The sequence below is a fragment of the Pristis pectinata genome, chromosome 7 (genome assembly GCF_009764475.1).
Source record: "Pristis pectinata isolate sPriPec2 chromosome 7, sPriPec2.1.pri, whole genome shotgun sequence".
Classification (NCBI taxonomy): domain Eukaryota; kingdom Metazoa; phylum Chordata; class Chondrichthyes; order Rhinopristiformes; family Pristidae; genus Pristis; species Pristis pectinata.
Window position 1 is genome coordinate 4,302,411 of NC_067411.1, and position 24,454 is coordinate 4,326,864.

Here is a 24,454-nt window from a genome sequence, read left to right on the forward strand (position 1 = left end):
CCCGTTGGGTGGAAGAGGCCCTCGGCACTGGAGGTGGGAGGGGGAGTTTCCCCTGGGTCCCAGCCAATATCACCCCCCCCCCCACGACCACCTCTCCCCCAGTCCCCCACCCCACCCCCACCTCTCCCCCAGTCCCCCCACCAATTATCTGAACCCTGGGGGGGGGGTGGCTACTTTAGAGTCACAGAGTTTTACAGTACAGAAACAGGCCCTTCGGCCCAACTCATCCATGGTGTCCACACCTGAGCCAGTCCTATTCCCCTGCATTTGGCCCACATCCCTCTAAACCTTTCCCAGCCACGTATCTGTCCAACTTGCTTTTAAACACTGTAATTGTACCCGCCTCCACCACTCCCTCGTTCCACACACCCACCACCGTCTGTGTGAAAAAGGTGTCCGTCAGATCCCCTTTAAATCTTTCCCCTCTCACCTTAAACCTGTGCCCTCTAGTTTTAAACTCCCTTACCCTGGGAAAAAGAATGTGGGCATCCACCTTATCTATGACCTATTGAACAGTCCCGTAGTACGATAAGATGGACTCTTGACCTCACAATCTACCTTGTTACGGCCTTGCAGCTTATTGTCTGCCTGCACTGCACTTTCTCTGTAACTGCAACACTTTATTCTGCATTCTGTTATTGTTTTCCCTTGTACTACCCCAATGCACTGATGTGATGAAATGATCTGTATGGACGGCAAGCAAAACAAAGTTTTTCACTGTTCCTCGGTACATGTGACAATAATAAACCAATTTCCAATCACATCAGTGCATTGAGGTAGTACAAGGGAAAACAATAACAGAATAACATCCTCGCGAATCTTTTCTGAACCCTTTCCAGCTTGATGAGATCCTTCCTGTACCCAGGCAACCAGAACTGCACACGATACTATAAGCGCGGTCTCACCAACGTCTTGTACAGTTGTAACATGACGTCCCAACTCCTGTACCAATGCCCTGACCGATGAAGGGCAGCGTGCCAAATGCCTCCTTCACAACCTGTCTACCTGTGTCGCTGCTTTCAGGGAACCAGGTACCTGTACCTGTACCCTAGGTCCCTCTGTTCCACAACGCTCTCCAGGACCCTGCCCACTTACTGTCCAAGTTCTCCTCAAATACACGTCGCACTTGTCCGAGTTAAACTCCATTTGCCTTTCCCAAGTAGCTCTCGATCCCCCTGTAAACTCAGATCACCTATTCACTGTGCACCACAATTTTAGTATCATTCGCAAACTTACTTATCTTAACATTAAATTGTTAATATAGATGACAAACAGTGGACCCAGCACCAATCCCCACAGTTACACTCTCTCTCACACCCCCCCCCCCCCCCTCAACTTCCCTTTGCTTCATTTTGCCACTAAGGGGTCAGGTAGAGCAGCCAGTAGACCATTCAGCCCTTCATGACAGTTCTAGCATTCAACAGGACCGTGGCTGATCCTCCATCTCAAGGCCACAGTTGACAAGGAGTAATGAGGCGTTAACGACCAGCGGCTTACCATGTGCTTGACAGCTGAGACGATTTGGGCGAAGATGACCTTGCTGTCAGCCTCCGGCAGCCTGCCCTCGGTGTTTATCTTGGTGAAGAGCTCCCCGCCGCCAGCGTATTCCATCACCAGGTGGAGTTTGGACAGGGTCTCGATCACCTCGTACAGCCTGATGATGTTGGGGTGGTGGAGTCGTTCCATGCTGGCAATCTCTCGGGACAGCAGCCGCTGGGTCTTTTGGTCCAACTTGGTCTTGTCCAGGATCTTGATGGCAACTTTCTCTGAGGGGAAGGTTGGGAAGGATTAATCCAACCCCGTGACACCCACCTCCAAATCAACCAACCAGACCGCGAGCAGAATCCAACCAGAGACCCACCCCTGTAACTGGAACCTGGCCTCTTGCCGGGAAAAGTCTCATCGTAGAGTAATACAGCATGGAAACAGGCCCTTCGGCCCTACTCGTCCATGCCAACCCTTGTACCCACCAAGCTAGGCCCATTTAACCCATATCCCTCTCCATCTTTCCTATCCATGTTCCTGTCCAAATGTCTTCCGAATATTGTTACTGTACCTGCCTCACCCACTTCCTCCAGCAGCTCGTTCCGTACACCACCACTCTCTGCGTGAAGAAGTTGCGCCTCAGGTCCCTTATAAATCTTTCCCCTCTCACCTTAAACCTCTGCCCTCTGGTTTTTAGTTCCCCTTCCCTTGGAAAAAGACTGTGTGTTCACCCTATGTCCCTCATGACTTTACACACCTCTATAAGATCACCCCTCAATCTCCTGCACTCTAGGGAATAAAATCCTAGACTGTCCAACCTCTCCTTTCACTCAGGCCCTCGAGTCCTGGCAGCGTCCTCGTAAGTCTCCTCTGCTCTCTTTCCAGATTAGTGGCATCTTTCCTATAGCAGGGTGACCAAAACTGAACACAGTACTCAAATGCGGTCTCACCAACGTTTTGTACAACTGCAACTTAACATCCCAACTCCTACATTCAATGCCCTGACTGATGAAGGCCAGTGTGCCAAACACCTTCTTCACCACCCTAACTGTGACGCTACTTTCAGCAAACTATGTACTTGCGCTCCTAGCTCCATCTGTTCCATTACACCCATCAATAGGTAGAGGAGGGTGGTGAAGAAGGCATTTGGCACGCTGGCCTTCATCAATCAGGGCATTGAGTAGTTGGGACGTTACGTTACAGTTGTACAAGACACTGGTGAGGCCACATTTGGAGCACTGTGTACAGCTTTGGTCACCCTGTTATAGGAAAGATGTCATTAAGCTGGAAAGAGTGCAGAGGAGATTTACAATAATGCCGCCAGGAGACAAGGGCCTGAGTCACGGGGAGAGATTGGGCAGGCTAGGACTTTATTCCTTGGAGCATAGGAAACCGAAAGGTGACCTTATAGAGGTGTATGAAGTCATGAGGGGCATTGGTCAGGTGGATGTTCAGTCTTTTTTCCCTGGGGAAGGGAATCTAAAACTAGAGGGCACAGGTTTAAGGTGAGAGGGGAAAGATTTAAAAGGGGCCTGAGGGGCAACTTGTTCATGCAGAGGCTGGAGAGTACATGGAACGAGCTGCCAGGGGAAGTGGGTGAGGCAGGAACAATAACAACATTTAAAGGACATTTGGACAGATACCGGGACAGGACAGGTTTAGAAGGACATGGGCCAAGAACGAGAAAGTGGAACTAGCTTAGATGGGCATCCTGGTTGGCATGGATGAGTTGAGCTGAAGGGCCAGTATCCATGCTGTATGACTCTAATACTGAATGCAATGTGTGTTTGATTCATTAACTTGGGAGTAACATTGATGAGAGGTGTCCACACCTAAATCGAGCTGAAGGCAAATGGGGTCTTGTAGGACATAGTGTTGAGATACTCAGAATTAATTCATTCACTCACACACACACACTCTCTCTCTCTCTCTCTCACACACACACACACACACACACACACACACACACACACACACACGAGTAAAGTCTGGAGTGTAGATGGAGCCTTCTACTGTATACTTATCAATGAAGTAACAGCAGGGTATTCAGAAAACCATAAGGCAGTCAATCTGAGCCAACACAAGTTTTGTAAGGGAACTCGTGTTTGACAAAGTTGGGAGAGTTCTTTGAGGATGTAACAAGCAGGGTGGATAAAGGGGGTGTAGTAGATGTAGTGTATCTGGATTTTCAGAAGGGTGCAGGTCCATAGCTCCCTGAAAGTGGCAACACGTGGATAGGGAGGTGAAGGAGGCATCTGGTAAGCTTGCCTTCATAGGCATTGAGTATGAGAATTGGGACCTCATTGCAGCTGTTCAAAACATTGGTTTGACCACACTTAAAACATGGTGAACAGTTCTGGTCACCACACCACAGCAAGGATGTGGTGGCAATAGAGAGAACACTGAAGAGATTCACCAGGATGTTGCCTGGAATGGAGGGCTGTGGTTACAAGGAGAGATTGGACAGGCTGGGTTAATTCTCATTGGAATGTCAGAGGCTGAGGGGTGACCTTATAGAGGTTTATAAAATTATGAGGGGTGTAGACATTCATAATCATTTTCACAGGGCAGGGGAGTCTAGAACTAGAGGGCACAGGTTGAGGTGAGAGGGGAGATCTGAGGGGTAGTTATTCTCACAGAGGGTGGTGGTATTTGGAATGAGCTGCCAGAGGAAGTGGAGGCGGACATAATTACAGCATTTGGACAGGTACTTGGATAGAAAAAGTGTCGGGCCTAATGAGAGCAAATGGGACTAGCGTAGAAAGGCATCGTTCCCCTGTCCGCTTGCGTCACCACTTTCAGGGAGCTATGACTTGGACCCATCTGAAAATCCAGATACGCTACACCTACTGCTCCCCCTTTATCCACCCTGCTTGTTACATCCTCGAAGAACTCTCCCAAATTCATCATGGAAGAGGTGGGCAGAAGGAGCCTGTTTCTGTATGATTCTAAAAGGTGATTGCACAAGAGGTAAAATACTGGCATGGGTGGGGATGGCTAACTAACAGACAACAGTGTTGGGATAAATGTCACTTACAGATGGCAATCAGGAACTAGTGGAATACCCTAAGGATCAGTGATGGGGCATCGACTAGGTGCAAACTACATTCCTGACTCAGGTGACAGCACTGAGCGTACTATAGCCAAATTTGTTTGAGAATGTACAAGGCATGGTTGGTAAGTTAGCAGATGACACTAAAATAGGTGGTGCCGTTGACAGAGAAGATGGTTTTCGGGATTTACAGAGGGACCTTGACCAGCTGGGTCAGTGGGCTGAGGAATGGCAAATAGAGTTTAATTCAGATAAGTGCGAGGTGTTGCATTTTGGGAAGACAAATGAGGGTAGGACTTTCACAGTGAACGGTTGGGCCCTGGGCAGTGTTGTAGAACAGACGGACCTAGGATTACAGGTACATGGTTCCCTGAAAGTGGCGTCACCGGTAGACAGGCTGGTGAAGAAGGCGTTTGGCACGTCGGCCTTCATCAGTCAGGGCATTGAGTATAGGAGTTGGAGTATTATATTGCAGTTGTACAAGACGTTGGTGAGGCCACATTTGGAGTATTGTGTTCAGTTTTGGTCACCCTGCTACAGGAAAGATGCCATTAAGCTGGAGAAAGTGCAGAGGAGATTTACAAGGATGTTGGTGGGACTCGAGGGACTAAGTTATGGAGAGAGGTTGGGCAGGTTGAGACTTCTTTCATTGGAGTGTAGGAATTGAGGGGCGATCTTATAGAGGTGTATAAAATCATGAGTGACATAGATAGGGTGAATGCACACAGTCCTTTCCCGAGGGTTGGGGAATCAAGAACCAGAGGGCACAGGTTCAAGGTGAGAGGGGCAGAGATTTAATAGGAACCTGAGGGGCAACTTCTTCACCCAGAGGGTGGTCTGTATACGTAACGAGCTGCCAGAGGAAGTGGTTGAGGCAGGGACAATAACAACATTCAGAAGGCACTTGGCCAGGTACACGGATAGGAAAGGTTTAGAGGGATACGGGCCAAATATGGGCAAATGGGACTGGCTTAGATGGGCATCTTGGTCGGCATGGACCAGTTGGGCCGAAGGGCCTGTTTCCGTGCTGTTGACTCTGTAGCCATGGCTTTGCTGAGGAATAAGGTGGGACAATATGAGGTTATGACAGTATGAGCCCTGCCTCCCGACCCCTGGGCTACCTCTCGTCAGCGAGTGGATGGCCAGTTTGACCTGGGAGAAGTTGCCAGTGCCAATCTGTCCACGCATGCGGTAGAAGCCGATCCTCTTGCCCAGCGTCACCTCCCTGATGGTCTGCTCATCATGGGCCAGCTCGTGGGTCAGCCTCTCCAGCGGGGTCAGCCTCCGCAGCTGCCCTTCCCCTTCCTCCTCGTAGGCCTCGGGCCGCGGGTAGTCCTCGCCCCAGCGCGAGTACCGGTGGTTGACCATGGCCGTGCTGATGGCATAGACCGCCGTCATGGTCCGGGAAGCTGACACCACCCACCTACATCGCACGGGGAGGAGAGGCCCCACTCTGTCACCTCCACCTCCGAGGGTCGTGGGTTCAAGTTCAGGGTCGGGGTGGTGCGGAGGGCGTGCCGCACGGTCGGAGGTGCCGTCTTTCAAGTGACGTTGTTTGAGTCCACTTTGTCCTCTCAGCTGGATGGAATATGGTCCCAGAATGGTCTAGGATGTCCAGGGTTGGACGGGTTCACTGGCCATTTATCTCATCAATCTTAGTGGGATCTTGCTGTACCTCCCTATGGGTCTATGGGCATTGGTATATACGCCTACAAGGCTCTGAAGCTACACTCTGTGGGCAAATCGGTGGCCATGTCTCTTACATCACCAGCCTCCACTGGTTGCAAGGGGCTCTCTGGGGTGTCCTGGGGCTGGGAGCGAGGGCGCTACGCGAATGCACCTTGGTTCTCAGTGGGGGTAAGGGGCCCAGTCTTGCCTGATCCGTGGCACCTCTCGAGCCTCGCGGGTGGTGCGAGCTTCGGGTCCCACAGCTCTCCCTCACCTGCCGCTTGCAAAACCCAAAGCCCCCCCACGGGTCACCGCAAATTGAGCGATCTTTTTCTTCGGGCCAATGGCACTCAGCTTCCTTTCAGCTGATGGAGGAGGGTCCCCATCGGACAGCCTGCAGGGTCCAGCCGTCTCCACCCTCAGAGGTTCTCCCTTCGGCTTCTCCCCCTCCAAGCATTTCCCGAGCTCGGGAACAGGCAGGAGGCTAGCCAACGGCTTCCAGCGGGAAAGGCGCTGACCAGCCTTGCCGAACTGGGGCTGGAGGTCAGACAGTGCAGTGGTTTAAAGCCCTGGCATTGCCTGATTAGGGGCTCAGTTGAGAGAGGCCTCTCCCCCTCCCTGGTCCCGTTCTTGCCCCTCTCCCCCGAGACCCCTGCCTCTCTTCCTTTGGGTCTTCCTAGCTCAGGATAACTCGCCGATGAACGGCAACCTCTTCCTAAATCCCGCTGGCATCATCCAGGACTGTGAGTGATCCAGCACAATACAGCAAACAGGAACAAGAAATTCGTGGTGTGGAGGGGCGGGGGGAGGGGGCGATGCTTATGGCTCCCACACTTGACTCGACAACTCTTTGCAAACCAGCACGGATTCGGTGGGCCGAAGGGCCTGATTCCCTGCAGAATCTCTGTGGCTGAAGACGGATGGGAGCAACGATGAACCAGCTTCTCCCTCTTCCCAATCCTTCCTCTGTCGGTCTCTGTAACATCAACCTGCTGAAGGCCGAGCAGGTGCAAGGGCAACCTTTCACCCTGTGGGAATAAACTGCAGACAAATTCGATAAGCCTGTAATCATAGAATTAACTTCAGAACACACGTTTCTTGGGAGTTATACGAGGGGGTCAAATGATGAGATCCTGTGGAGACTGGCTTGTGTTCATACGAGGAGGGAGGGGTGAATTAATTCTGATACGTTTCAAATGAGAAATGGAAGCAGGAATAGGTAATTCACCTTGCACCTTATTGTCTGCCTGCACCGCACTGTAGGCACAGTCGTGTAGCAGTTAGCGTAATGCTTTACAGCGCCAGCGACCGGGGTTCAATTCTGGCCGCTATCTGTAAGGAGTTTGTACGTTCTCCCTGTGTCTGCGTGGGTTTCCTCCGGGTGCTCCGGTTTCCTCCCACATTTCAAAGACGTGCGGGTTAGGGAGTTGTGGGCATGCTATGTTGGCGCCGGAAGTGTGGCGACACTTGCGGGCTGCCCCCAGAACACTTTACGCAAAAAATGCATTTCACTGTGTGTTTCAATGTACATGTGACTAATAAAGATATCTTATCTTATCTCTGTAACTGTAACACTTTATTCTGCATTCTGTTATTGTTTTCCCTTGTTCTACCTCAATGCACCGATGTGATGAAATGATCTGTATGGATGGCAGGCAAAACAAAGTTTTTCACTGTACCTCAGTACGTGTGAGAATAATAAACCAATTTAATTCAGTCCCTTGTGCCTATTTTGCCCTGAAAATCACCATGGCCAAACCCTCACCTCAGCGTCACTTTCCCGCACTGACCTCGTATCTACTTTCTCAGAAGACGAAGGAAATTTGGCATGGCCCTGATGATGCTCACCAATTTTTATCAATGTACCATAGAAAGCATCCTATCCAGATGCATCACACTTGGATCGGCAACTGCTCTGTCCAGGACCGCAAGAAACTGCAGAGAGTAGAGGACACAGCTCAGCACACACCAGCCGCCCCTCCTTGGACTCTGTCTACACTTTCTCACTGCTTCGGGAAAGCAGCCAACACAATCAAAGACCTCACCCACCCTGGACATTCTCTCTTCTCCCCCCTCCCATCAGGCAGAAGATACAAAAGCCAGAGAACATGTACCACCAGGCTCAAGGACAGCTTTTATCCCACTGTTATCAGACTCTTGAACGGACCTGTCATACACTAAAAGGTGAACTCTTGATCTCCCAATCTACCTCTTCATGGCCTAATGCACTTGTCAATGCATGGGAGAAAGAGTCGGTGGGGGGGGGGGGGTGTCAGGGTAGGTTTGGAACAAGTAATAAGACAGATTTGAGGATTTTTTTCCCTCTCTCAGAGGGTTCTGAGTCTTTGGAACGCTCTTCAAAGTCAAAGTCAAAGTCTAGTTTATTGTCATCTGCACAGGTGCAATGAAAAACTTACTTGCAGCAGCATCACAGGCACAGAGTGTCGGATAAGCAGCATTCCCAAGAAAAATATAAACATAAATTACACACTTTTTACAAGAAAACAATTAGAACAAAAAAGACAAAGTCAATTGTAGTGCAAATTGATCAAAGTGCTCATAGCGTTGCTATATTGAGGTAGTGATTAGGGTTGTGCCGGTTGGTTCAAGAACCGAATGGTTGAAAGGAAGTAGCTGTTCCCGAACCTGGTGGTGTGGGACTTCAGGCTTCTGTACCTCCTGCCCGATGGGAGCTGCGAGAAGATGGCACGGCCCGGATGGTGGGGATCTTTGATGATGGACGTTGCCTTCTTGAGGCAGCACCTCCTGTAGGTACTCCCGATGGTGGTGAAAACTGAGTCATTGAGTTATCTCTGAGGCAGAGGTAGATAGATTCTTGATAAACAAGAGGGTGAAGGGTCACTGTGTGTTAGTAGGAATGTGGAGCTGAGTTTACTGTGACATCAACCACGGTTTGAAGGACTGAATGGCTTTACCCCTACTCCTAATTCACATACTTTCTTTTCCAGAAGTATCAAAGTTCTGGCAATGAATGCCATTAGCTGTAACACTCTTACCGTTCAATTTAATTATAGTCAGTTCCAGCTCAATCATCTGTGATTAGCGTTGCTGCAGGATCAGGTACAATAATTCCTTCCTTTACTGTGAAGACTGACACAAAGTAATTACACTAGTTCTTTGATCGTCTCCTTCACCTCAATTAGAGCACTATTCATACTCAAGGTTAATTAGCTGGTTAATTAGACCTTCCCATTTGCATAGACTGCAGAAGGCGGTTTCAAAGTCACAGGAACAGGCCCTTCGGCCCACCACGTTTGTGCCGACCATGATGCCAATCAACTAATCCCATCTGCCTGCACAGGCTCCATATCCCCCCATTCCCTGTCAAAATACCTCTTAAATGCCGCTATCATATCTGCCTCTGCCTCCACCCCAGGCAGCGCGTTCCAGGAACCCACCGCCCCACACATCTCCTTTGAACTTTCCCCCTCTCACCTTAAACGTAGTATTTGACATTTCAACCCTGGGAAAAAGACTCTGGCTGTCTACTCTACCTACGTCTCTCATAATTTTATAAACTTCTATCAGGTCTCCCCTCAGCCTCCGACACTCCAGAGAAAACAACCCAAGTTTCTCCAACCTCTCCTTATAGCTCATAATATCTCCATGTCCTTCCTCTGACCAGAACTGCACACAATACTCCAAGTAGGGCCTAACCAAAGTTTTATACAGCTGCAGCACGACTTTATAATCAACAACCTGACTGATTAAGATAATTGGTAATTGGTTTACTATTGTCACATGTCCCGAGGTGCAGTGAAAACTTTGTTTTGCATGCCATCCATATAGATCACTTCATCTCGTCAGTGCATTGAGGTAGTACAAGGGAAAACAATAACAGAATGCAGAATAAGGTGTTACAGTTACAGAGAAAGTGCAGTGCAGGCAGACAATAAGGTGCAAGGTCAGAACGAGTTAGGTTGTGAGGTCAAGAGTTCATCTTATCGTACTAGGGAACCGTTCAATAGTCTTATAACAGCAGGATTGAAGCCGTCCTTGAGCCTGGTGGTACGTGCTTTCAGGCTTTTGTATCTTCTGTCTGATGGGAGGGGGGAGAAGAGAGAATGTCCGGGGTGGGTGGGGTCTTTGATTATGCTGGCTGCTTCACCGAGGCAGTGAGAAGTGTAGACAGTCCATGGAGGGGAAGCTGGTTTCCTTGATGCACTGGGCTGTGTCCACAACTCTCTGTGGTTTCTTGTGGTCCCGGGCAGAGCAGTTGCTGTACCAAGCCATGATGCATCAGGATAGGATGGTTTCTATGGTGCATCGATAAAAATTGGTGAGGGTCACCGGGGACATGTGCCTTCTTTACCACCCTGTCTACTCATGCTGCCAACTTCAGGGAAAATGAAGGGGAAACCATCAAATCATGCTGCATTAGGAGCTGGATATTCAGCCCATCGAATCTGTGCTAGCACTTTGACAGAGCTTTCCTGTTCATCCCATAATCCTGTGCTTTGTCCATCCCACTGCAAATATTTTTTATAAAGATTTTTATAAAGAATTGCTTTAAGGTCTGGGGAAAGAGGAGGGAGTGGGATAGATTTGGGAGCCCCTCCAAAAAGAGCCACCAGAGGCATGGTGGTCTGAAGGACCCCCCCCCCCCCCCCCCCACTATTGAATTCACAGATTAAACAAGACAGCAGACCAAATAGTTCCTCCGGCTTGTTAAAGAATGCAGAGGGTGCCAATGGTCAATAGCACAGCCTCAAGGACGACCCATTTACTGCAACCAGCCATAGCACCTGTACTACCTCGATGCACTCTGTACTAACCCAATGTAACTGCACTGTGTAATGAATTGACCTGTACGATCATTATGCAAGACAAGTTTTTCACTGTACCTCAGTACAAGTGACAATAATAAACCAACACCAATACGGTTGAGGCTCATGTCCAGACACGTTACCCACATGTACTCATATTTCCTTAGGGCGCAAGAGGCCATTTGGCCCATCGAGTCTAGGCCAGCTGGAGCATTGCCCTCATACCCATACCCGCACTGATTTCCCTTCACCTTCCCCCAGTTCTCCTGCTGTACACTAAACCTGGGGCAATTTTCAGGGGCTGATTAACCTACTGACCCGCACGTCTGTGGGATGTGGGAGGAAACCGGAGCATCCGGAGGAAACCCACACGGTCACGTGGAGAAGGTGCAAACTACACGCAGACAGCAGGAGGTCAGGAATGAACCCGAGGCAGTGGCTCCACTAACGGTGCCATTGAGCTACTTCATTGAAGAGCTCACTGGTACATCTCCCCTCCATTGAAACCGTCTACACTTCTCGCTGCCTCGGCAAAGCAGCCGACATAATCCAAGACCCCACCCACCCCAGACATTCTCTCTTCTGCCCCCCTCCCATTGGGCAGAAGATACAAAAGCCTGAGAACACATACCACCAGGCTCAAGGACAGCTTCTATCCCGCTGTTATCAGATTCTTGAATGGACCTCTCTTATGCTAAAAGGTGAACTCTTGATCTCACAATCTACCTCGTCGTGGCCCTTGCACCTTATTGTCTGCCTGCACTGCACTTTCTCTGTAACTGTAACACTTTATTCTGCATTCTGTTTTCCTTTCTATTACCTCAATGTACTTACGTACGGAATGATCTGTCTGGATGGCACACACACAAAAGCTGTTCACTGTATCTCGGAACATGTGTCAACAATAAACTGATTACCAATACCAAAAGGCAGGACAAGTTGAGAAAGTGTTTCAAAAAAGCACAAAGGATCCTTGGCTTTATATACACAGAGTGTACAAGAGCAGAACATCATGATGAATGTTTATAAAACACGGGCTTGGCCACAGCTGGGCTACTATGTCCAGTTCTGGCACCATACCTCAGGAAAGCTTGGAAGGTCTGGAGAGGGTGCGGAAGAGATTTACCATAAAGATTCCTGGGATGGGGGACTTTAGTTTTATGGATAGACTGGAGGCCGAGGTTGATCTCCTTGGAACAGAGGAGGTTGTGAGGGGTTTTGATAGAGGGATTTAAAATCATGAAGGGTATAGATTAAATAGAGGGAAAAGGTTTCAATTCGCAGAGGGATTAAGAACTGGGGACACAGAACGAAGGTAAAAATCAGAAAACTATGGATGTTGGAAATCAGAAATAAAACAGAAAATGCTAGAAACACTCAGCAGGTCAGGCAGCATCCATGGAGAGAGGAACGATTCATGTTTCAAGGTCCAGGATCCTTCATCAGAAGAGAATGAAAGTGAGTGGCCAAGGAAACAAAATGGACACAAGGAGCATCTTCTCCAGAGTGAGTGGTTAGGACATGGAAGGAGAGCAGGGGAGGCAGATTCAGTTGTAGGATTCAACAGGGATGTGTACCGGAGAGGAAGGAATTTAAAAGACCACAGAGAGGAAGTGGCAGGGAAGTAGCTAGTATTGTCTCAATGGGCCGAATGGCTTCTTCCTATAATGTAGCCGTTCTGAGATTCTATGATAAGATTGACATAGAAACGACGTTGCCATTTGTGACGTTAAAGGATAGTCATTAATAGGTCTTTGTTAATTTTGGGGAGTCAGTAATGCAGTACAGTTAACAATGCAGGGATATCATTAACACAGGAATGGCATTTATACAAGTCATTACCTTAGGATAGTCATTGATACAGAAAAGTCATTAATATGGGAATTACTAATACAGGAATATTAATGTAGAAAAGCTATTAACACAGTCATTTAATATGGGATTATCACTAATACAGGAATCATCCACATTGGAGAGTCACTGATATTGTACAGTCATTAATCCTGGAGTATCTGTAACAGGACAGTGTTTAATACAGGATTATTATTAATATCCGACTCATTAACACGGGAAATGGATTGCACTGGGACAGTCGTTAATATAGGAGAGTTATTAACCTGTAATAGTTAACAATACAGCTGTTACCACAGACCAGTCATTAATAAACGTGTATCAATATAGGAGATATTAATATAGAAGGCTGTAGCGGTTGCTACCGCGAAATAAAACAAGACGCTAGTCGGATGATTGTCGAACAAGAAGTGGTTTATTTTCCCGCCTTGCACGGGATCTTTAAGGGAGACTGTTCCCGCCCAAAGCAACTGGCAATGACGTAAGTACTACGTCATCAAGACTTTCCCGCGCGCGGGTTCTCCCTGTCGCTCGGGAAAGACGAGGCCCGCCGCCATCTTGAGCCTCGTCGCTCCGACGCCGCGCGACCCGACTGCCGAGCCGGTTCGCCCGACTAAACGGTGAGTCGCCACACAACCCCCCCCCCAGAACCGGCGATACAGTCCCCAAGGTCCGCGGGCTGTGCCAGCTGCCGTTTAGGGGGCCGGCCTCTGCGTCGCAGCGTTGCAACCTCGACAGGTTGTTGCAGATCCAAATGGGCCGGTTTGAGGCGGTCCGCCGTGAAAACCTGTTCCCTGCCTCCAATGTCCAAAATAAAGGTGGATCCATTATTCCGTATGACTCGGAACGGTCCCTCATATGGTCGTTGCAATGGCGCCCGAGGTGTGCCCCTGCGAACGAAAACAAACTTACAGTCCCGTAGTTCCTTGGGCTGGCAGGATGGGGCTTGACCGTGCCGTGAGGTGGGAATCGGGGCCAAGTCGCCAAGCTTCTCGCGCAGTCTTTGTAGGACTGCTGGGGGTTGTTCCCCTTGGTCCCGAAGGGCAGGTATGAAATCCCTGGGGACAACTAGGGGCGCCCCGTACACAAGCTCAGCTGACGAAGTGCGAAAGTCTTCTTTGGGGGCAGTGCGTATGCCGAGCAGGACCCAAGGCAGCTCGTCAACCCAGTTAGGACCCTTCAGGCGTGCCATCAAGGCTGATTTCAGATGGCGGTGAAAACGTTCCACCAAGCCGTTTGATTGAGGATGGTAGGCCGTGGTGGTGTGCAGCTGCGTCACTAGCAGGTTCGCTAATGCAGCCCAGAGACTGGAAGTGTATTGGGTGCCCCTGTCTGAAGTGATGTGGGCCGGAACACCAAAACGTGAGACCCAAGTTGTGAGCAGCGCCCTGGCGCAGGAATCAGTTGTGATGTCAGTCAGGGGGGTAGCCTCAGGCCACCTCGTGAACCGGTCCACGATGGTAAGGAGGTACCGTGCTCCTCTTGAAACCGGCAGAGGGCCCACGAGGTCAACGTGTATTTGGTCAAACCTCCTACGGGTAGGCTCGAACTGCTGTGGTGGGACCTTGGTGTGTCGCTGGATTTTTGACGTCTGGCAGTGCGGACAAGTCCTGGCCCACTCACTGAGTTGTTTGCGCAGGCCATGCCAGACAAACTTGCTGGCGACCAGTCGGACAGTAGATCTGATGGACTGGTGCGCCAACCCATGTACCGAGTCAAAAACGCGTCTCCGCCAGGCTGCAGGGACTATAGGGCGGGGCTGACCAGTCGCAATGTCGCAAAGTAGGGTCCGCTGACCTGGACCAACCAAGAAATCTCGGAGCTGCAGGCCCGAGACTGTGGCTCTGTAGCCGGGCAGTTCGTCATCGGCTTGCTGTGCGTCAGCTAGGGCCGTGTAGTCGACACCCAAGGATAGGTTTTGGATGGTTGGTCTGGAAAGTGCATCAGCAACGACATTATCCTTTCCGGAGACATGTTGGATGTCAGTTGTGAATTCGGAAATGTAGGATAAATGTCTCTGCTGACGAGCTGACCAGGGATCGGAGACTTTGGAGAAGGCAAAGGACAAAGGCTTATGATCGGTGAAAGCGGTGAAAGGCCTGCCTTCCAGAAAGTATCGGAAATGCCGGACCGCCAGCTACAGTGCTAGAAGTTCCCGATCAAAAGCACTGTACTTCAGTTCGGGCGGTCTAAGGTGCTTGCTGAAAAATGCCAAGGGTTGCTAGCGGCCTTCGAGTAGCTGTTGCAGTACCCCACCCACCGCGGTGTTGGGCGCATCTACCGTGAGGGCAGTCAGGACATCAGTCCTAGGGTGTACAAGCGTCGTGGCATCTGCCAGGGCGTCTTTGGCCTTAACGAAAGCAGCCGCAGCCTCTTCAGTCCAGGCGATGTCCTTGTCCTTACCAGCCAGCGGCGAGAACAGAGGGCGCATGATACGGGCTGCTGCAGGGATGAACCAATGGTAAAAGTTGACCATCCCAAGGAATTCCTGTAGGCCTTTGACTGTGTCAGGGCGGGCAAAATGGCGGATAGCGTCCACCTTGGCGGGTAGGGGTGTTGCCCCGTCGCTGGTGATTTTGTGGCCGAGGAAATCGATAGAGTCAAGTCCGAATTGGCACTTGGACTGGTTGATCGTGAGGCCGAAATCCCGGAGGCGGGAGTACAGCTGGCGGAGGTGGGAAAGGTGTTCCTGGTGGTTACGGCTGGCGATCAGTATGTCGTCTAAGTAAATGAACACGAAGTCCAGGTCTCGGCCTACCACGTCCATCAGCCGCTGGAAAGTCTGCGCGGCGTTCTTAAGGCCGAACGGCATCCGAAGGAATTCGAACAGGCCGAATGGGGTGATAATCGCAATCTTGGGGACGTCATCCGGATGGACCGGGATTTGGTGGTATCCCCGAACGAGGTCCACTTTGGAAAAGATGCGGACCCCGTGTAAGTTCGCTGCGAAGTCCTGGACGTGAGGGATGGGATAGCAGTCCGAGGTGGTAGCATCATTCAGCCTGCGGTAGTCGCCGCAGGGCCTCCACCCTCCGGTGGCTTTGGGGACCATGTGCAGGGGGGAGGCCCAGGGGCTGTCTGACCTGCGAACAATCCCCAGCTCCTCCATGTGACGGAACTCTTCCTTTGCCAGGCAGAGTTTGTCTGGAGGTAATTGTCGTGCTCGGGCATGAAGGGGTTGCCCTGTAGTAATGATGTGGTGTCGTACCCCGTGTTTGGGCCTAGAATTTGTAAACGAAGGTGCCAAAATTGATGGGAATTCGGCTAGGAGCTTGGCGAAATCGTCGCCAGAAAGGGAAATGGAGTCCAGGCGCGGGGCTGGTGTGCTGATTTCTCCCAGGGGATAGGTCTGGAAGGTGCTAGAGTGGACCAACCGCTTCCCTCGCAGGTCGACTAACAGGTTGTGGGCCCAAAGGAAATCAGCTCCTAGGAGTGGTCGGGCGACCGTGGCAAGGGTAAAGGTCCAGGTAAAACGGCTGACGCCGAATTGTAATTGAAGTGTACGGGTGCCGAAAGACCGTATCGTTGTACCGTTGGCGGCATTGAGTAGAGGACCGGGTGGCCTGTTACGAGTGTCGCGGCCGGTCGGGGGCAAAATACTGACCTCCGCTCCAGTATCAAGGAGGAAACGCCGTCCAGATTTCTTGTCCTGAATGAATAGGAGGCTCTGTCGGCGGCCAGCCGCCGTAGCCATCAGTGGCGGCTGGCCCTGGCGTTTCCCTGAAACTTGCAGGGTGGGCGGCATCGACGGGCCTCCGCACCCCACCTCTGATGGTAGAAGCACAGCTGGTCACCCGTGTCGTCGTCTGCGTTCCTGGGGTGTGGTTGCTCGGTTGCTGGGGCCGGGCGAGGCGGGCGTTGGGCTCGCGGCCTGGTGATTCGACTGACGGACGAGCCGCTCTCGCGCTTGGCCCTCCACAGGACATCTGCCCAGGCGGCCACCTCACGAGGGTTGCTGAAGTCGGCGTCAGCTAACAACAGGTGGATGTCATCGGGCAGCTGTTCGAGGAAGGCCTGTTCGAACATCAGGCATGGCTTGTGTCCCTCGGCCAATGCCAGCATCTCATTCATTAGGGCGGATGGGGATGTGTCCCCCAGGCCGTCCAGATGAAGCAGGCGGGCAGCGCGCTCACGACGGGAGAGGCCGAAGGTCCGAATCAAAAGGTCTTTGAAAGCCGGGTACTTATCTTACTCCGGAGGCGACTGGATGAAGTCTCCAACCTGGACAGCTGTCTCTTGGTCCAGCGAGCTAACCACATGGTAGTACTTCGTGGATTCGGAGGTGATCTGCCGAAGGTGGAATTGTGCTTCGGCTTGGTCAAACAAGACGCTGGGCCGAAGTGACCAAAAGGTGGGCAGCTTGAGGGCCACTGCGTTGGCTGCTGTGCTGTCGGCCATTGCGCGGGTCCAAAATCCGTTTGGACCGTCGGGGTCACCAATGTAGCGGTTGCTACTGCGAAATAAAACGAGACGCTAGTCGAAGGATTGTCGAACAAGAAGTGGTTTATTTTCCCGCCTTGCGCGGGCTCTTTAAGGGAGACTGTTCCCGTCCAAAGCAACCGGCAATGACGTAAGTACTACGTCATCAAGACTTTCCCGCGCGCGGGTTCTCCCCGTCGCTCGGGAAAGACGAGGCCCGCCGCCGTCTTGGGCCTCGTCGCTCCGACGCCGCGCGACCCGACTGCCGAGCCGGTTCGCCCGACTAAACGGTGAGTCGCCACAAGGCATTAGTATAGAAGGGCAACTAAGAGGCGGGCGTAGTGTTGCGCGGGTATTAGTTTTGTCTAGTTTCTGTATTTGATGTGCTGTATTTGATATCGGGTGTTTTTTTGTAGTGCTTTTAGTGAATAAACGATTTGTAAAACAAAAAGGGACAACTAAGACAGTCGAGTCATTAACAGAAGACAGTCATTAAAAGAGGATCGTTACTAATATAGGAGATACTCATATAGGATGGTCATTAATACAAGGCAGGCATAATGACAGGAGGGTTCTTAATACAGGATCATCATTAATAAAGCAAAGTAATTAATCTGCACAACATTACTATTGGATTGTCATTAATGCAGAGGATCATTAACAAAATGCAAGGCAGCCACCAGAATGGTATTAATGTAGGACTCCGTAATACAGGATTGTCATTAATGGAGTTAATAATCTGGGGAAATCACAATACAAGGACAGTAATATTGGGAAGTCATTAATACAGGATTGTTATTAATAGCGGACTGTCATTAATAGAACAGTACAGCACAATACAGGCCCTTCAGCCCACCATGTTGTGCAGACCTTTAAACCTCACCTAAGACTATCTAACCCCTTCCTCCCACATATCCCTCTATTTTAAATTCCTCCATATGCTTATCCAGTAATCTCTTGAATTTGACCAGTGTACCTGCCTCCACCACCACCTCAGGCAGCGCATTCCATGCCCCAACCACTCTCTGGGTAAAAAACCTTCCTCTGATATCTCCCTTGAACTTCCCACCCATTACTTTAAAGCCATGCCCTCTTGTATTGAGCATTGGTGCCCTGGGAAAGAGGCGCTGGCTGTCCACTCTATCTATTCCTCTTAATATTTTGTATACCTCTATCATGTCTCCTCTCATCCTCCTTCTCTCCAAAAAGTAAAGCCCCAGCTCCCTCAGTCTCTCCTCATAATGCATACTCTCTAATCCAGGCAGCATCTGGTAAATCTCCTCTGAACCCTTTCCAACGCCTCCACATCCTTCCTATAACGAGGTGAATGTTGAAGAGTCATTAATAAAGAGTGGTCACTGAAAGTTATGGAGGCACGCTGCACAGCAAGTAGTCACACAGAGAGAATTAGCACAGAAACAGGCACTTTGGCCCATCGAGTCTGGGCCGACCATCAATCATGCATTTACACTAAATCCTACAATCATTCCACCTTCCCATCAACTCCCCTAGATTCCACCCCTCACCTAAACACCTACAGCGGCCAATTAATCTACTGACCCACCCGGCTTTGGGATGTGGGAGGAAACCGGAGTACCCGGGGGAAACCCAGGGGGTCACAGGGAGAACGTGCAAACTCCACACAGACAGCGCCAGAGGTCGGGATCGAACCCAGGTCTCTGCTGCTATGAGGCAGTGGCTCTACCCGCTGTGCCACCATGCTGCCCCTAGTTAGTGCCGCCACCTCCCAGGTACAGAGACCCCGGGTGCGGTCCGCGTGGAGTCCGCACGTTCTCGCTGTGACTGCGTGGGATTGCCCCGGGTGCTCCGGTTCCATCCCAAAGACGCACTGGTAAGTTAATTAAGTTATAAACGGATCAAAGGAGGATTGGGAATGTGTGGGAGAAAATACAGGGAAATAAAGGGAGGGGGAATGGGGCCAATGTGTTGAAGAGCAGAGAGACCTTGGGGTGCAAGTCCATGGCTCACTGAAAGTGGCGACACAGGTAGACAGGGTGGTTAAGAAGGCTTATGGAATGCTTGCTTTTATTATTTGGGGTATTGAGTACAGGAGTCAAGAAGTTATGATACATCTCTATAGAACTCTGGTTAGGCTGCATTTAGACTATTGCGTGCAGTTCTGGTCACCTCACTACAGGAAGGATGTCGAGGCTTTAGAGAGGGTGCAGAGGAGGTTTACCAGGATGCTGCCTGGATTAGAGGGTATGTGCTATCAGGAGAGGCTGGACAAACTTGGGCTCTTTTCTCTGGAGTGGCAGAGGCTGAGGGGTGATCTGTTGGAAGTGTCTAAAATGATGAGGGGCATAGATAGGGTGGACAAGCAATATCTTTTTCCCCATTATTGAGCGATCCAATACCAGAGGGCATGAATTTAAGGTGAGAGGGGGTAGGTTCAGAACAGACGTGAGGGGTACATTTTTTACTGAGAGAGTGGTGGATGCCTGGAATGCGTTGCCTGATAGGGTGGTGGAGGCAAATTCTTTGGGGGCTTTTAAGAGGGGTTTGGATGGGCACATGAATGAGAGGAAAATGGAGGGATGTGGGCATTCTGTAGGTAGGAGGGGTTAGCTATGTCGGCACAACATTGTGGGCTGAAGGGCCTGTTCTGTGCTGTACTATGTTCTTAATGATATTGGTCATTAACAAAGAAGGGTCTTCGACCTGAAATTTTAACTGTTTCTCTCTCCACAGATGCTGCCTGATCTGCTGAGTGTTTCTGACATTTTCTGATTTTTGTTTCAGGTTTCCAGCATCTGCAGTTTTTTTAAACGTTCATTAATAAATTTGGAAGTTCCAGAGGGTCTTGTTCACCCAGAGGGAGCTGAGAATGTGGAAACTGCTCCAACAGCTTCAGTGAACCACACCAGGACAGTTAAGAGGGAGGTTAACATCCACACCAGGGGCAAAGGAAGAAGAACATTCTGCCCATCCTCAGCAATGGTGGCTGATCAGATCTTGGCCTCGGCTCCTGACCCTTGACACCCCCCCCCAGATGGAAAGTGTGTCACTTCCGCCTGGAATATATTCCATAACTCCCCCCTGCACTATTCTCCAGGGGTACAGAATTCCAAAGTTTTAAAAAGTTCCTCCTCATCATCCTAAAAAGATGACCCCTTAATTCTGCTCCCTCATCCTAGTTTCTTGCCACAGGGAGAAGCATCTCCCAGCATCTCCCTCACAATCCTCCTCAATAATGATTACCTCCCATTCTTCTAAATATCAATGTGAGCAGATCCAACCTTTCCCCACAAGGTAACTCCCTTCATTACTGATGAACCTTCTACAAACTGCCTCCAGTCCTTAAATTAGGAGATCAAAACTGTATACAGTTCTGCGGATGTGCTCACACCAGTGCCCTGTGCAGTTGTAGCCCACTGGTACGTTCTGTTTGTATCCTGCTCAGAGGTCACTCTTTCCCAGGTTTGTCCTCTCACCGGTTGTGGGAATATTATGAACCGCAGAGAGTGCAGAGGAGATTTACCAGGAAGTTACCTGGATTAGAGGACTTCAGTAATGGGGAGAGATTGGATGGACTGGGCTTGTTGTCCCTGGAGTGAAGGAGGCTGAGGGGTGACCTTACAGAGGTATAATTATGAGAGACGTAAATAAGGTCGATAGCCAGAGTCTGTTTCCCACGTTAGGGGTACCCAAAACTAGAGGGCAGAGGTTTAAGGTGAGAGGGAATCTGAGGGGCAAATTTTTCACACAAAGAGCAGTCTGTACCTGGAACAAGCTGCCAGAGGAGGCAGGAACAGTAACAACATTTAAGAAGCATCTGGACAGGTACTTGAATGAGCAGGGCACAGAGGGATATGGAATTAATGCAGGCAAGATAGATAGGCACGACGGTCAGCATAGATGCGATGGGCCGAAGGGCCTGTTTCTATGCTGTACGCACACCAGTCCTCACTGAGAGGTCAGTGGTGGAGAGGGTGAGCAGCCTCAAGTTCCTGGGCACCAACATCTTGGAGGATCTATCCTGGGCCCAACACATTGATGCAATCAAGAAGGAGGCACACCAGCGACTCTACTTTGTTAGGAGTTTGAGGAGATTCGATATATCACCAAAGACTCTCACAAATTTCTATAGATGTACGGTGGGGAGCATTCTGACTGGTTGCATCACACCCTGGTACGGAGGCTCCAATGCACAAGATCGCAGGAGGCCACAGAGGGTTGTAGACTCCATCACGGGCACAACCCTCCCCACCAGGACATCTTCAAGAGGCGGTGCCTCAAGAAGGCGGCATCCATCACTAAGGACCCTCACCACCCGGGACATGCCCTCTTCTCGTTACTACCATCGGGGAGGAGGTACAGGAGCCTGAAGACCCACACTCAACGATTCAGGAACAGCTTCTTCCCCTCCGCCATCAGATTTCTGAACGGTCCATGAACCCATGAACACTACCTCGTTATTCCTCTTTTGCACTATTGATTTATTTTTATAGTAATATTATGTCTTTGCACTGGACTGCTGCTGCAAAACAACACATTTCACTTCATATAAGTCAGTGATAATAAACCTGATTCTGATGTACAGCTCTATAACAGGTTGATGGGGAAGAAAGATTTCTACAATCCAATCTGCCATAGAAGGATTTCAACTGGCCGTGAACTTATGCAACAAAGCCAGTCCGAATTTAGCAAACTAATGCCAGACTCACACAGGGTTGCAGAGCCTTGCTGCTGTCTCACAGTTCCAGTGACCTGGGTTCAATCCTGACTTCTGGTGCTGTCTGAGCTTTGAGTTTGCACGTTCTCCCTGCGACCGCGTGGGTTTCCCCCGGGTGCTCCAGTTTCCTCCCACATCCCACAGACATGCGGGTCGATGGGTTAATTAGCCCAAGTGGGTGGGTGGAAAAAGAAGCAAAGGAAATTGATGGGCAGGGGAGTGAGAATAAGGCGCAGAGAAATGAGAGAGGGGATGGGACATGCTGGGGTCTGGATTTGGGCACAATGGACTTCTACATTGTGTTAACCCAGCCCAGTCCATCACAAGCACCAGCCTCCCCTCCATGGACTCTGTCTACACTTCTTGCTGCCTCGGTAAAGCAGCCAACATAATCAAAGACCCCACCCACCCCGGACATCTCTCTTCCCCCCCCTCCCATCAGGCAGAAGATACAAATGCCTGAAAGAACGTACCACCAGGCTCAAGGACAGCCTTTATCCCGCTGTTACAGGACTACTGAATAGTTCCCTAATACAATAAAGTGGACTCTAGACCTCACAATCTACCTCATTATGACCTTGCACCTTAGTGTCTGCCTGCACTGCACTTTCTCTGTACATGTAACACCTTATTCTGCATTCTGTTATTGTTTTCCCTTGTACTACCTCGATGCACTGATGTGATGAAATGATCTGTATGGATGGCATGCAAAAGTTTTTCACTGTACCTCAGTACATGTGACAATAATAAACCAATGACCAATTGATTAATATGATATGTAGGAGGTAATGCACATTGAGGGATGGCTCTGTGAGGGACACAGGCTGCTTCCCTCTGCATCTAACCCATGATACCTGTTAATCCACACACCACACAGGACCAGAGCATAGTCCTCTCCTGTTTGCTTGCACGCAGTCACCATAAACATGAACCTCTGCCCGTTCTCCCCACTGACCCATCTGAGGCTGAAGACTGATGTTGTGTTACAGATGATGTTGCAGTGAATCCTATTCTCTGCTTGTTCCCTGGGCAGTGCAGCGGGACTCGAGGGGTTAAGGAGCTGCCGCCAGCCTTTTGTTTAGAAAAATTAAGCTTTATATTTAGTGGTATAGCCGTGTGGGACAATATGTCTTATTGACCTGCTCTGTGCACAGGTTAATCTCCAGTGGATTAGTGCACTCAGTGAGGTGACAGAGGAATCATCGTCGGCAAGGTAACCGTCAGCAAGTAACCCAGTAATCCCAACAAACGCACGCTGTCTCACACAGAGTACAGCATGTGGCACAAACTAGTGGGGGGGGGAGGGGAGGTTGGGGAGAGAGAGAGGGGGTTGGGGAGCGGGTCGAGGAGAGAGAATACATGACCCCCAACACCACGCATCCTTATCTTATGGATAAGTCTTTTATGCGGCACCTTATCGAATGCCTTCTGAAGATCCAAATATACAACATCCACCTGTTCCCCTCTATCCACTGCGCTCATTATATCCTCAAAGAACTCCAGTAAGTTTGTCAAACAGGACCTGCCCTTCCTGAATCCATGCTGTGTCTGCCTGATGGAACCACTTCTATCCAGATGTCTCGCTATTTCTTCCTTAATGATAGCTTCAAGCATTTTCCCGACTACAGACGTTAAGTTAACTGGCCTATAGTTACCTGCCTTTTGCCTACATCCTTCTTTAAACAGTGGTGTGACATTCACTGTCTTCCAATCTGCCGGGACCAGTCCAGAGTCCAGAGAATTTTGGTAAATTATCACAAACGCCTCTACTATAACTTCTGCCGTTTCTTTCAGTACCCTGGGATGCATCCCATCAGGACCAGGGGACTTGTCTACCTTTAGGTCCACTAGTTTGCTCATCACTACCTCTTTAGTGACAGCAATTGCATTGAGATCCTCACCTCCCATTGCAACCATAACATCTCTATTTGGCATGTTAGACGTGTCCTCCACCGTGAAGACCGACACAAATAGTTGTTCAAGACCCTCGGCCATTTCCACATTACCCAATATTAATTCCCCCTTCTCATCTTCCATGGGAACTACGTTCACTTTAGTCAAACTTTTCCACTTTATATAATTATAAAAAGACTTTTACGATGTTTTTATATTTTGTGCTAATTTACTTTCATAATCTTCCCTTATTCCTTGCTTAGTGGTTCTTTGTTGCTTTTTAAAGTTTTCCCAATCTTCCAGTTTCCCACTGCTCCTGGCCACTTTGTATGCATGAGCTTTTAGCTTGATGCCTTCTTTTATTTCCTTAGTTATCCAAGGCTGGCTCTCCCCACCCTTACTGTCCTTGCTTTTGACTGGAATATACTTTTGTTGAGCACTGTGAAAAATCTCTTTGAAAGTCTTTCACCGTTCCTCAACTGTCCCACCGTATAGCCTGTGTTCCCAGTCTACACTAGCCAACTCCTACCTCATCCCACTGTAGTCTCCCTTGTTTAGGCTTAATACACTGGGTTTAGATCAAACTATTGCACCGTCCATTTG

General features: G+C 49.9%; 1 protein-coding gene across 4 annotated transcripts in view; it reads right to left on the minus strand.

Annotated features, from left to right (window-relative positions):
• Window positions 1–24,454, minus strand: part of LOC127572519 (serine/threonine-protein kinase NIM1-like) — a 55,293-nt gene that overhangs the window by 3,002 nt on the left and 27,837 nt on the right. For 2 of the 4 annotated variants that reach the window (XM_052019886.1, XM_052019884.1), the window contains 2 exons: window positions 5,659–7,233; window positions 1,498–1,766 (listed from right to left, as the gene is read on the minus strand). In XM_052019886.1, the coding sequence (XP_051875846.1) occupies window positions 1,498–1,766; window positions 5,659–5,935 (546 nt within the window). In that variant the 5' untranslated portion in view covers window positions 5,936–7,233. Of the gene's footprint in view, window positions 1–1,497; window positions 1,767–5,658; window positions 7,247–24,454 lie in introns of all 4 variants that reach the window. The other 2 variants (XM_052019885.1, XM_052019882.1) reach the window with 1 other exon arrangement.